Source organism: Cydia splendana, chromosome 11, assembly GCF_910591565.1.
Source record: "Cydia splendana chromosome 11, ilCydSple1.2, whole genome shotgun sequence".
NCBI lineage: Eukaryota > Metazoa > Arthropoda > Insecta > Lepidoptera > Tortricidae > Cydia > Cydia splendana.
The window spans coordinates 13110752-13125859 of NC_085970.1; the positions used below are offsets into that span (position 1 = coordinate 13110752).

Below are 15108 nucleotides of genomic sequence, written 5' to 3' on the forward strand. Positions count from 1 at the left end.
CTGCCTCACTGTGTGAATGTGGTCTATGGTGCCATATCCTCCGCGAAACCCTGCCTGCTCCGGCGGCTGGAACTCGTCGAGTCTCCTAGCGAGACGGTTCGTGACCACTCGTGAGAACAGCTTATAGACGTGGCTCAGGAGCGAGATGGGTCTGTAATTTTTAAGGAGGGTTTTGTCCCCCTTCTTAAAAAAGAGCACCACCAAACTCCCGCTCCACGCCTTTGGAGTTCTCCCACTGTGAAGGACGGCGTTGAAGAGGTTCTGTAATTCCTGTATAACAGGGGCTCCTCCAGCTTTCAAAAGCTCTGATGTTATTCCGTCCTCACCGGGGGCTTTTCCATTTTTAAGCTGCCTCAGAGCTAACACGATCTCGTCTTGGCTGATGTCTGGCAGTTCGTCGGTGTAGTGGCGTGTCAGGGTGGCTCTGGAATCGTGGTCGTCTCGTCGGGAATGAGGGGCATGTGCAGCGTATAATCGGCCATAAAAATCCTCAATCTCGGCGGAGATCTCCGGCTTCGACAATACGGTCCTCCCGTCGCGCGTTTTAAGCTTCGTCAGGTGGCTCCTGCCAAGCTGCTGAGTGAATACTTTGGACCCTCGGTTTCGCTCTATCGCCTCTTTAATGAGGCGTGTGTTGGAGCTCCGAAGGTCGCGCCGTACCATCTTCGCTATTCGCTTGTTCAGGTCTGACCTCTCCGACGAAGTCGCTTGGGTAGTTTCCCGTCTTTTTGTCATCAATCCGAGGGTCTCAGTCGAGAGTTTGGATTTCTTGCCAGTCCGCTGCGTTCCGCAGAATTTGACGCCCTCATCCCTCAGAGTTTCGACCAGATTATGTAGGGTTTCGTCAGCGTCATCGGTGGGTTCCAAGGCAACAAATCTATCCCTGAGAAGCTGCTGGAACTTCTCAGTACCCGCCATGATTTGGATTGGGTTAGGGCGGAGCGTGGACTTCATCAGACGGTTTCTTTCAAGCTTCAAGTTGATATTCAGAGAGCCTCGGAGGAGTCGGTGATCAGATCCGGTATTGAACCTGTTGATCACTGAGACATCTCTGAATATGTGCCTGCTATCCGTTATGATGAAGTCGATCTCATTTTTAGTCACAGTGTCGGGGCTTTGCTATGTCCACTTCCTTTGAGGCTGTTTCTTAAAGAAGGAGTTCATTAAGAACAGTCCCTCTTTCTCAAGGAAGTTGACAAGCATTTGCCCCCTGTGATTCCTAACTCCGTAACCATGCGGGCCTATCCGGGATTCGTTGCCAGTCTGGGTTCCCACCTTGCCGTTAAAGTCCCCCATAACAACATTGAAGTGGGCCTTAGTGGTGTTGTGCAAGGCTTTGGATATGTGTTCGTACATATCCTCCACTTCATCATCCGAGTGTGCCGAGGTCGGTGCGTAAACCTGAATTACCTTCATGCTGTAGCGCTTCGACAGCCGAAGGATCAGGTACGCTACCCTGGTCGACACACTGGAGATTTCTTCAACGTTGTTAGAGAGGGCCTTATTGACGAGGAAACCTACACCACCCTGGGATGTTTTGTCACCCTCGCGAAAGTAGAGAAGGTGGCCCGAGTCTAGGGTTACGGTGTCCTCCCCCTCTCTACGGACTTCACATAACCCTAGAACATGCCATTTAATGTTCTCTAACTCCACTTCCAACTGCGCTAGATGGTGGTCAAGCCTCAGAGTGCGTCCGTTAAACGTAGCCAGGGTCAAATTTTGTAATGAATGGCAGCCTAATGTAGCCCGGGGATTCTTAGCACCCCTTGCCCCGCCGTTACCGTGGCCGCTGCCATGGCCAGGAATAGCGAGGCGGCCGGGAACTGGGGGCCATTTTCGTTTGGCGTGTCTTTTCATTTGGGGGTAATGCCCGTAATCCCCACGCTGGGCATGCGGGTTGGGGATCGCAGTTCAGTAATTGTTCTGCAGGGGGCGCTGCTGCCCACCCCCCGGTTATATTTCCCTTAGTCGCCTTTTACGACACCCACGGGAAGAATTGGGTTGGTGCTATTCTATAGGCCGGCACCACACGGCATTTTTGCATGGCTCTACTTAAGGGACAGAGTAGGTCACAGATTAAATTGCCATTAAAAAGAAACGGGACTGGCTTGATAGACTTTATGTTGTTTAAAAAAATAATTACCTGTTTTAATTAGCTTTACCTATTGTTTTGCATTTATAAATATATTACAAATGTTCAAAGGTAGGTCCTGTGTTAAAAAAAGGAGCGTTTGTAACCGCTAATTAATTCAATTAGGTCGTAATTTTGACTCAAAAATGCAGGAAAATAAGATTATTTAAAAAAATCCCTGTTTATGTTGTTGTTGTAAATTGTAAACAAATTAGTGCTTAGTAAATAGCACACTGTACTGTTTTATGTAATACCTACCTACTTACTTAAGCTCTACGTTTATATCCAGATACTAAACTGACAGGTTGATTTGCTAATTTACAGTGTGATTTTTTGGTAAGGTGCATTGGGGTAGCTTCGAAGGCGGGGAATTTTGAAAATGGAAAATATCTATAAAACCAGACGTCATCCTTTAGCAACACAAATACGCTACCTAAGTACCTACTGCAACGCTTATGCTCTGATTTCCTAGGATAATATAACGGTGCCGTCTCCATACAAAATACTACGACATCCATATTTAGCCGTATTATTTTGTATGGAGACGGCCGCTATATACGGCACCGCTATCCTAGGAAAACCGAGCTTTACTAAGGCTTTGATGCTTACTATTACATCAGCATAGAGTGATTTTAGTTTATCACCCCGCTTTCAAAATTAGTTACCTACCCATTACAAATTTTTGCACTAAAATAATAAATCAAGTTGACAAATCAAACTGTAGGCAATTTTATTATCTGGGATATATAAACAAGGATTACTTAATATCTACGCTTAATTGCTTCGATGGCTACCAGGAGCTTCTTAATATTCCCACAAAAACCGTTCCTATAAAACCCCAACACGTTTCTGCCAATCATCTTAATTTATGAGGTGACGCAATACCGTATTAATTTCCGCTCATACGAGTAGTTGGGGGCCCAATGAAGATGGAGTGGGCCGTCGATCAACTCGGGAAAGCTTTTCTTTGTCGTTCGAAGGATGCCTGACAAGTCTGACGCGTCATGCTATGGCCGATTAACGAAGTATAGTCGTTCACTGGTCTATAATGACGCTTACACTCAAAGATAATTGATGTGTGTGGAAGCCGTCACGTAAGTATATGAACATTTCATGAGTGCAATTCATATGAATGCACATGTTCCCATCTGTGCCCGGCGGGGTCAAATGAGAATAAGTACCAAATCTTTTGATGCAGTGTATTTGTCATATAAATTGAGACAGGAGATAACTTGAATTTCACATATTGACACTTTTGAGTAAAAGGGACTTGTAAATATTAAAAGTTCTACAGAGAACAGACACAAAGCAGGATCAAACGAATTTATTTAGTTAGCACCGAGCGTGGTCAAACTCTGGATGCGCATCGCAGTAAAATGGAATTTAAAAGTCATTAAGCAACCGCGACCAAAAAGTTTCGCGAATGCGGTAAAACTGTGCCATGTTTGGGTTGACAAGTTGCGATGAAAACATGTAGGAATAAAACCGATTGGATAGGAATTTTGGTAAATGGGTTAAACGAAGTTAAAGCGCAATGAAACCGAATCCCCGATTTGACCCCATGTATGTATACTTATATGGTTAAGGTTAGCATTAGCCTAAAACTGGATAACCATACGCAAAAAATTCTGCCAAAATTTTTCAAACCATGGTTCTGTGCATCACTACGTAGCTTTTAATTTAAACATTATAAATGTGCTGCGACATCTAGCTAGCTAGGTACCTACTTCGTACCTATTCGTACTTGGTTAATATTCTGCACACAAACTTCAAGAATAATAAAAATGAGGATAATATTACCCTGCCGCAATATATTTTAATCATTTAAATTTCAAATAATCCAGAAAATCCTGTTTGAAAAATGTACGTTTCGGGCAGGAAACGAATTTCATACCCGACTCTTGATTTTAATATCTGTCAGAGCCAAATGAGATATGGGGAATGGCAAAGCGGAGCGCATCAAAATTTCATTTATTTATGCCCGTCGCAAACCTTTTCAAACTTAAATGTCTAGAATGACGACTGAGGGTTCTAGTCGTTTTTAAGTGTTATTAAACCCTCGAACGCCCGTGTCAAAACTTTGCTACTGAATTAATAACCTTGAAATTGTAAATTAAAGTTGAAATTGTCTGTGACGTATACGGGCGTTCGAAAGTTAAAGAATGTTAAATGTACTTTTACTTGAAGAGGGTTCGCATTATTGGCCATATGGCCTACCATATGGCTGCTATTAACTAGTGGTTCTGTGAGCTGTAGACCTCGCGAGCAGAGCTTTAAATAACATGGTGCTAAGAGCTTTAAATATAGTAAATTAAAAAAAAACAATACGAAATTTATGTGTAAAAAAATACAAAAAGTTATAATATCCCAGCATACAATTACTGGGGATCGAACCCAGACCCTCTGTGCAAACAGAAAAAGCGAACGTTTACAAACTGAGACAAATAGTTCTTAGATGGGTTGACGAAATTTAGCTACTCCTTCTCAAATTAAAATTAGTTAAAATTAAATATCTCAATACCTCCGAAACCAGCGAAATAAATTTTCTGAATTTTTGGCCATTTAATCTATAAACATATCTCAAAAAGAAAACACTCGTATGGTACCGATACCACTATTTGTTTAGGCGCGAGCTATCACGACTCCGCCATTTTAAAAAAATTAAAAAACCGGACGGACAAAAAAAAAAAATTTAGACAGAATCCAGTCACAGCGACCTGTAGAGCAGAACATCCGGACATACAAAAGCAAAATGCTCCAGTCGAAACGTAGACCTTCGCTACGCTCCGGTCAATAAATTAGTAAAAAATATCTAACGATTTATTTTATGGAATATCTAAGGTTAGTCATTATTAAACCCTTAATTAAACGGCCAAAATTCTGGCCATTACCTTTGACCCTCTTTTTTTTTCCTAACCAGAATCATTCTAACTATAGGTATAAAGCGCAGAGGTTTAAATTCCCGACCATCCATATGTTTTGTCTAATTAAAAAGAGTTCACTGGTTGTTTCTGGTCCAAACTTTAACACTTTTTAAGGCATGAGGGTGTCAGGATATGCAAAATTGAACCCTACCTCATTGAAATAAAGTTGAAAATCAGGTGGGAAATATATTCCTTCTGCCTTATAAAGGCTTCAAGATGTTTCTGCAATGTTCTTGATTGCGTGAAGTCAGAGTAATTAAAACAAAAAAATATTTTACAATACTTTTATTTTCATCTAAATATCTTCATTTAGGTACATCTTAAATAATGTTATTCGTGTTTATATGTACTTAACATACACACTTTATACTAAACCTAATCTAATTAAACTTAGCCTTCTAAAGGGAACTCAACATAGTTTTACATAACAATGTTACCTAGGCATTTTCATTTCCACTTACATTAAATAAAATAAAAATAGAAGTACTAAAATCAGTCCCTGGTCACAACAGTTACAAAATATTGTTTACAGTACATCTGGTGCTCCATTACGACACCATGTGCTATAATAAGCACGTTATGTAACTACGTCGAAAATTTAAAGGGCCATATGCACTGTAAAACGTTGTACGATACATGTGCGAATAGGTAATTCGCAACTCATGTATGTATGTATGTATGTATTATTTCACGTTTGTATACATTTATACATAAAAGAATTAAAGGAGAGTCTAAATACCCACAGTTAGACTCAGCGAGAAATGAACACTGACGAAACAGTCAACTGTTCAATCTTAGATCTTATTACAACGAGTATTATTATTATCCGATTGTAATAACAGGTTTATGAAATTGAACTGGATTTGACATAGATAGATAGATACCATCTGTTAGAGTCAAAAGTGACGTTTCTTCAACCAGAAATGTGTGACAGATCAGATCAAAATTCAAATGTATGTAATGTACCTGTCTCCTTTTGAGTATTTCCGCGTGTGTCCGTTTTTCAGTTTCAATATATATGAGGGATAATACTATGAATATCACTTCAAAAAGTTACAGATTTCAGAAAAAAACCTTGGAAATAAAAAAAGATTCCATTTTGAATACGGAAAATTTCTTTCCCCATACAAGCTCTACCAATTCAAGTGAAAGTTCTGAAACTTTGAATATTTTTCAATTCCTTAAACTTTCCGATCGCAACCGTTCCGTTCAAATCAGTAAAAAAAGCCATGTTGAATGTGGGCCGCCGCCCGGTTACGATTCTCAGATGTTGTTCATGTCTTGACTTGACTTGATGCGTATGAGCGCAGTTTGCAAATGACTGATAAGGCATAATAATATGTACATTTTGTCGGTTTTTTGGCGCGAGTCAAAGGACCGGCAAGGAGTGTCGTGATTAATCGCGCGAGTAGGGCAGTGTGTGGTGGTGGGGTAGTCTGGCCGAGGTATTTGATGTCGTTTATATCGTACAGCGCTTGGTACGAGTACGAGTTCAAAATTACTGATAAGGCATAGGTACTATAAAGATCACTTTCGGAAACGTTCTATACGCACATTATTAGAGGCACCCCACACTAGCGTCTGTCGAGCGTCGGCGTCTAGTCAACTCTATGGCTGCTGCTCGACGCAACGTTGACACAACTGCGCAGCGACGCCATTGCGCTGACTAGACGTCGACGCTCAAAAGACGCTAGTGTGGGGTGGCCCCTACAAGAAGTCATGTTAGATATGTCCACCGATAGCTGCAGACTCGATACCGAATGGAGGCGGGCCGCCGCCCGGTTACGATTCTCAGATGTTGTTCATGTCATACAGCACTTGGGCGATGGTCCGCGAGGCTTCCACACTGCTGAGCGCTATCGTCGCTAGGTGCGCCTCGTATGAACGCAGTTGGCTGGTGACAACAAATAAATATGTTTATTTTCATACTGCTATTAAATTTAACACAATTAGTGTGTTTGCATAACTTTTTCATGTTGCTATTATTGACAATTCAAAGTATCATAGATTAATAAATAGAAACATAATGTAAGCAAACGTTAATGTAAGGATATCATTAGTAGCATGTTGTGAAGATATCTGTATATTACAAGTCATTTCTGTTTGTGTAACTTGAAGAATTATTGATTAGTTTAAGCGTGAGCGTGAGCGCGTGCGCGTGCGCGTGCGCGTGTGTGTGCGTGTGTGTGTGTGTGTGTGTGTGTGTGTGTGTGTGTGGTGTGTGTGTGTGTGTGTGTGTGTGTGTGTGTGTGTGTGTGTGTGTGTGTGTGTGTGTGTGTGTGTGTGTGTGTGTGTGTGTGTGTGTGTGTGTGTGTGTGTGTGTTGCTGTGTTGTGTTCTCCATTAATCTTCTGATGCTTTATTTCTTGCATGGTGTAGTATAATTTATTTTAAATAAAGTCAAATACCCTATTGCGCGTCGTATTTAACATTTAAAATTCTTACCGACGTCCCGTATTGGAGTATATAACAATATTCCTTAGTATCAGAGCAGCGGTCAGGCGAATGCTCTTGGTGACCGGGCCTTCGTTCTCGTCCTGTCGAACAATGCCAAAGAGTGTCAAAAAAACATCGTTATTGTGGTATCGTCTTGGGTCGTCCCATTAGTTTTTCGTCAAGTTCTTAAATTAGTCCTATTCTGCTTTCGTCACTCATTCTACATTCGTCACAATCGTCGGTGCCTTTCAATGTAGAATGAGTGACGAAAGCAGAATAGGACTAATTTAAGAACTTGACGAAAAACAAATGGGACGACCCAAGACGATACCGTTATTATCATCCTTTTTACTATTGAATTAAGTATATCATCAAAGTTAAATGGATTCATTATAGAAAATATATACTTTATAAAACTTAAGAAAACAGTTAAACGAGATCTAATGCAATAATACGTATTTAAACATGATATATAAAAGTTAATACTAAGAGAGTGCATAACAACACAAAAAGCTTCTCCAATTATATATAGTTGGTCAAGCAGATCTTGTCAGTAGAAAAAGGCGGCAAATTTGAAAAATGTAGGCGTGAAGGGATATCGTCTTATAGAAAATTTGAATTTCGCGCCTTTTTCTACTGACAAGATTTGCTTGACCATCTATATATTGAGGATCACATATAATTAAGTTTTTTATATAAACGATACTGGCTTTATTATAGATAATCCCTAATATAAGACGACAAAACCAAAGCAAAGCAGCACAGTTTCAAATAGACTTATGAATGAATCATCCAATCTAAATTCGAAAGCACATTTATAAATCAAAAATAAAAAGTATAACCAAGATAGAAATTAGGAAATTCTCCCAAGAAACTAAAAAAAGGAATATCAAAAAAAAATGTATAACCGAAAAGAGTAAGTATCACATTTAGAGCTGTTTCCCACTGATGTCCAGTTTTTTGCGGGTGCGGTTTTCTGCAGGTGCCAGTTTTTTGCCGGTACGGTTTTCTACAGGATCCAGTTTTCTGTAGTATGCGTACAGTATCCCGCAAACAGAATGCTCGTGTGAACGTTACTATATTAGCACGCATACTACTAAAACGGGAGCCTGCAGGAAACGGTACCCGCAAAAAACTGGACGTCAGTGGGAAAGAGCTCTTAGTAAAGCACCTAAAAACATGCCAGTCCATAAGTGAGGCTACGTGATAGTGAAACATAGAGCTTGATGGCTTCACTATTAGCAAAGAGTTACCGCCTTATTCATAAACGTTTACTAAAGTTGACAAGCCGATAATAATCGTTTGTCCCTATCCGACATATTGGTATGATGGAAAGGGACAAACGATTATTATCGGCTGGTCAATTTTAGTAAACGTTTATGAATAAGGGGGTTATTGATTATGGAAGAGATGTAAAGTCTAAGAAAAGATCGTGCGCAAATATTCTCTCTTATAATGAACGTGGATGCGTGTAGTAAGTATTGAATCCTAATTAATTTTTAATTATAGCTCAATACCTACTAAGTTGAATCCGCGTTCCGCCGATATTAAAGGATATACGAGGCGGTACACCAACATTTACTACAGCTTTACTACCTCTTCTACTATTAATAACTGTTTGCTATTAATGTATGTACATTACCGGGGAAAACGAACTAGAACTAGTCCACGATGTTGCCATAATATCTTAAGGCGGGATTCGACCAGTGTCCGGCACTGTGAGGCACAAGCATTTTTGTACTGAATATGCTTGTGCCGCACAGTGCCGTACACTGGTGGAATCCCGCGTTTAGGCTGACATAAATTTTAACACTTTAAAAACAAAAGCTAAGGGGGGACCTTCAATAGACAGATACAACATTTAGCAAAACTATGACGGTAGCTTTTAACATAACTCATTAATAGAAAGTAAGTAAATAAAGCAACTGACATTTAATTATACCCGTCGACCTATCACAGTACCACATATCGCTGACGTAAATCATTTGTTTCGGCTCCTGATAAGTATAAACAAATATATTTAACCCTTTACCCCCTTATTCTTATAACTTTACGGGCCGGATTTAGTTAAATTATGTTTGAAATGATGTGAATGATGTTAAAATATTTTTTTTTATTTAGTGCAGGAAGTCAGTTCAGAAATTGCGAAGGGTCCATAGAACTCGATTTCATGTGCTTGTTTATTTTGAAACAATTGGCCTGATGACAAATTTTGAAATCCCTTTTATTATTGTCGGTACACTTGTACTGGTTCCGAAAAACACAATATTTCAGCTATACTCATAAGATTTAACATAAATACGAGGGGCGTTCAAAATATTCTCGGTATTGATATCTTACAACCTCTTCTTAAATTTCTTTCGTTACTGGCCGCTAAGGTTTATTCATTGACATTAAAAAAAAATATAATTGGAACCGAGATGTTCTTTTGTTTTTCTGCAATTGCTGAACAAACATGAACATCATGTGCGAATTGACCATGTTAACTAAATTAGAACATCAATGCGTCATAAGATTCTCGACAAAACAGGGTAAAAATCAAAAAACCATAAAAGAGGAAATGGATTGTGTTTACCGTGAGTCTGCTCCTTCTTTATCTACCATTCAAAAGTGGTCAAGCGAATTTAAACGTGGAAGGGAGAGTATTGAAGATGACCCTAGACCTGGTCGGCCTGTAGTAGCTACTTCACAAGAAAATATTGATAAAGTGGAAAAACTTATATTGGAAGATGGTCGAGTGAAGGTAAAATCTATAGCTCAAGTAACCAATCTTTCTATTGGTATCGTACATGATATTATCCATGACCATCTTAATATGTCAAAAGTAAGTGCAAGATGGGTTCCGCGAATGCTGACTCGGCTTCAAAAAGACATGCGTGTAGCGTGTTGTTCCGATGTTATTGACCTGTGCGGTGAAAATCCTAATGAGGTGCTGCAAAGAATAGTTACTGGAGATGAAACCTGGGTTCATCATTATGACCCAGAGAGTAAACAAGAGTCCATGCAGTGGCACATTAAGGGTTCAGCTCATCCCAAAAAGTTCAAGGTCGTCCCTTCAGCTGGCAAGGTCATGGCCACGATATTTTGGGATTGTAAAGGAATATTACTAATCGATTATAAAGAAAAAGGTGTAAATATCACACGACAGTACTACGCTAACATTCTACGTCAATTAAAGGATGCAATCAAAGAAAAGAGGCGAGGAAAGTTAACCAAAGGTGTTCTGCTTCTGTGTGACAACGCCCCCGTCCATACTGCTCATATTGCCAAGGCAGCTATTGTTGAATGTGGGTTTGAAACTGTTACTCACCCACCGTATAGTCCGGACTTAGCCCCCAGCGACTTCTTTTTGTTCCCCAATCTTAAAAAGGATCTGCGTGGATTTTTTTTTCTGACGATGAAGCATTGAAGGCTGCAGTGGAGGAGCATTTTTACACCAAAGATAAAAAATATTTTTATGAGGGATTAAAAAAAATAATTGATCGATCTTTTAAGGGGATTAACATAGGGGGGGAGTATATTGAAAAATAAAAATATCAAACTTTTCGTACTTGTTTGTTTTCATTCTCATACCGAGAATATTTTGAACACCCCTCGTAATTGCATTTTTTTATAGCTAGTTTAAACCTCGCGCGAAAACGCCTCGCAAGCCATTTGTGACGTCATTAATTAGTTGGTGGAAGGGTGATAGACATTGTTTACATACTTACAGTTACGAATTTTCCCTTGAATCCGAATGATATTGTAAATTCAGCACCATATATTATGATTAGGGATGATAAATATATTACAAACATTAATCACAATAACTCATTTTATACAAAAACTCTTACACGGTTGCAATTTAAGATGAAATATTTAGATACATGCAAATTCTGAGTGAAAATCAACGAGCGCCGGTTTTACTTTTTAATTTTTCATTTTTTCTGGTTACGACAGCCAACATGGCAATGATAGTTCAGCCAAATAATTAAAAAAGTTTTTTGGTGAAATATCATATTATTTAGCATTTTGTTTATTTAATAACAAATAAATATTTACTTTACATCGTGTAATAATATTTTCTGGACGTAATAAATGTTTAGTGGCGAAATAAAATTTTTTTGGAACCTCCAAACTCTTTGGTGAGGATGTATGGATTACAATCAATGAGGTTGTCTATGCTGCTCTAAGAAATAAGTCATGGATTAATGACGTCACTCCTTAGGTCGCTTCTGATTGGCGTTTCAGTCAAAATGGCTGATTGGAGAATTTTGCACTTTTATTTTATTGAATATATTAATAATCCTAATGTAAATATACTGAGATTGGGCCATTTTTTAGAACCATATTAACATATATGTTTCTTTGAAACTATTATTTCCATGATTCTTTGTTACTGTCATCAGGCCAATTGAGCACCTGACCTACAGGTTGAAGAACAAGCAAGCCAAATAAACTCTTGACTGCGACAGGTATGGTTGACGCCCCCTATCCTTTGCTATTGTACTGAAGTCGTCTTGGTGTATAACTGTAAACCAACACCTACTTCAGAGTAACGCACTATGAACCTTCAAAGCGAAGTTGTTGTGTCCTTAACACATTCAGTGCCGAAAACCCGACTATCGGGTATTTTATGACTTGGTTCCCACGCCGAATGACCCGATAGTGATCGTGGTACTACTGCTTTATATGACGAAATTGTTGTGGCCTGACGCGGACGTCTTGTTTGGCTGGGTGGCAATAAATGTGTTAAATCAGGAACCGAAACGAAAATCTCTATTACCCTGTATACATGATTTGCGTCAGCGATTAACATAAAGACAAAGGACAAACACAAACGGGTTGAGTGTTAATGTGTGCTCACCAGTTGCTCCGGCGTGCGACTGACCGCTCGGTGCTGGTCCAAAAGATAACGTTACGTTAGTGACGTCACAGGACGGCCAAGGCCGTAGCCAGTACCACAATATATGGCGATCTACATACGCAAGCAGCTTTGGTGTGTGAGAGGGACATCTTCACGTGCATAGAGCTGTCTCACTCACATACCGGAGCGGCGTGCCAATCCGAAGTGTGATAAACGCTCGCTATTATTTTAAGTTCAACCGCAGCAGTAAGTTTAACCACGCTTTAAATACAACCGTAAAACACTTCACCCACTGCAACATTGTTTATACCTTCATCATTATGGTACAATAGGGTATTTGACTACTAGTTTCTTTTTTCGAACTATCAAAACGATTATGCTCCTATGGAATTTATATGAAACACTAGCATGTGACGTCACAATCAAATTACCTACTCTTTAGAGTTATATTTAAAAATATAAATTGTGTCTAAAAATAACTGCTGTCCACGTTTTTCTATTAATCTTCTGGTGCTTTATTTCATGCATGGTGTAAAATAATAAATATAGTCAAATACCCTATTCTGATTGAGGCAGTTTGCCGTGTTAGACCGGGAGATAGTGACACATTTTACTGGGTCATTTGTACCAGTATGGCGGTTCGTCAGGGGTCTAAGCATGTAATGAAGGAAAGAAAATGCTATGACCATAGCGCTGGTACCGGCGGCCCAATCGCGTGGGCGTTAGTCGAACGTGTCGGATAAAATACGAGTGTCGAACGATTTGTACCACAAAAATCCTCGTATTATTCGATAGTCCATAAAAAAGAAGTAGGCGGTAGCGTAATGCCATACTTCTCCGGTGTGACTTACAGCCCGCCATACTGAGGCGAACACGTTAATTAAAAAAAAACAATTCAACCATTTGTACCAAGCTAATTTTTGCACAGGTGATCATCGTCGAGCAGCCATTCATGGACATCACCATGCCATACTTTTCGGATGGTTCCAAATGCCCGCCATACCGCCGCAAGGAAGTTAATTTTTTTTTTTTACTAAACCATTTGTACCAGTATTGCATTTAAATTTTTGGAGAGTATTTGATAAAATGTGACCGTTATTATAATTGCCATACTTATAGTAGGGGGATAAAGTGCTGCCATACTTGAAAAACTTATTTAATCGACACGTTTCAAAAATACGACTATGTATACGTAAAATAATTTTTTACAGCATGGCATCATCATATTCTGTTTGTTTGGATACAATTGTACCTAAAAAAATATATTTCAGATTATAACTACGGGGCGGACGACTGTGAGACTTAAGCCAAGACTTAAAACAAAAAACAATTTTTTGACGATTTGTACCAGTATGGCATTTGGATTTTTGGAAATTATATGATGCAATGTGACCATTATTATATTTGCCATAATTCTAATAGGGGGAAAAAGGGGCACCATACTTGAAATAAAAAAAAAAAATTGTACACATTTGCCACCTCCTACAGGTATGGCATTATGAGATTTCCATTTATGATCACACAGAAAGTGTTGAAAAAAAAATTCAAGATGGTACAAATCGTTTAGCAATAAAAAAAAAATTAACTCCCTTGCGGCGGTATGGCGGGCATTTGGAACCATCCGAAAAGTATGGCATGGTGATGTCCATGAATGGCTGCTCGACGATGATCACCTGTGCAAAAATTAGCTTGGTACAAATGGTTGAATTGTTTTTTTTTAATTAACGTGTTCGCCTCAGTATGGCGGGCTGTAAGTCACACCGGAGAAGTATGGCATTACGCTACCGCCTACTTCTTTTTTATGGACTATCGAATAATACGAGGATTTTTGTGGTACAAATCGTTCGACACTCGTATTTTATCCGACACGTTCGACTAACGCCCACGCGATTGGGCCGCCGGTACCAGCGCTATGGTCATAGCATTTTCTTTCCTTCATTACATGCTTAGACCCCTGACGAACCGCCATACTGGTACAAATGACCCAGTAAAATGTGTCACTATCTCCCGGTCTATGTGCATTGAATTACTTTATACTACATCATATTACACTCACGTGAAATGCGCTACATCATTGGAAATTATTTCGAGATACTTATACAAGTATGTATAAGATAACCAAAAGCTCATTTTATAATGAGTCAAACAACAGTTCAGGTGAAAAAGTAGTGAGCATACAATTTTTATGCCATTTTTTATATTAATTTTGTAAAATCTGCCAATTTAATTAAGTTTATATAAACGCCAACTGCATTTCTTCAGGTTAGTGGTACATTTTATGGCTACGACCTTGTTTCTGGTACATCGGAGTCATGATATAAGCAAAACTTATTAATATCAATATCTAGGTGTTAAAAGCGGTGCAGTCTCAACTAAACAGCTTGTAAATTATAACTCAGTATAAGGAATCTTTCCATGTGATTAAATTATGTTCCTACACCGGGTATGACCTATATAACACGAGCAAAAAATTAAACTTTAGGACGTACTCCTCAAACAAACCATTTGTTCAGTGACATTTAAAAATGATGAAGTCTTCTTATTTTTCATCCAAATTAAATATTACCTTCAATGCACGCCGACGCCAACGTCCGCTTGACACGCTTTAAACAACAAAATTCGCAATACATTGCGTCTTAGAATAAACTTTAAACTGTGATATAAATCAAAATACAAGTTATTTCTCAAAGTCGCTGGCAAATGTTGCTTACTTTAACCCTTTACCAGGCTAAGGGATATATGTTTCCCACATACGGCACTTCAAACATGTGT

The 15108-nt window shown here is 39.1% G+C and overlaps 1 protein-coding gene and 1 long non-coding RNA gene across 2 annotated transcripts in view; one reads left to right on the top strand and one right to left on the bottom strand.

Annotated features, from left to right (window-relative positions):
- Positions 1 to 15108, top strand: part of LOC134794976 (uncharacterized) — a 746430-nt gene that overhangs the window by 102990 nt on the left and 628332 nt on the right. The window lies entirely within an intron of this gene.
- The window catches only part of LOC134794955 (AT-rich interactive domain-containing protein 2), a 49138-nt gene continuing 40807 nt past the window's right edge, over positions 6778 to 15108 (bottom strand). The window contains exons 34-36 of the mRNA XM_063766827.1: positions 12337 to 12369; positions 7500 to 7591; positions 6778 to 6949 (exon numbers count right to left, since the gene is read on the bottom strand). Of these exons, the coding sequence (XP_063622897.1) occupies positions 6847 to 6949; positions 7500 to 7591; positions 12337 to 12369 (228 nt within the window). The 3' untranslated portion in view covers positions 6778 to 6846. The remainder of the gene's footprint in view (positions 6950 to 7499; positions 7592 to 12336; positions 12370 to 15108) is intronic.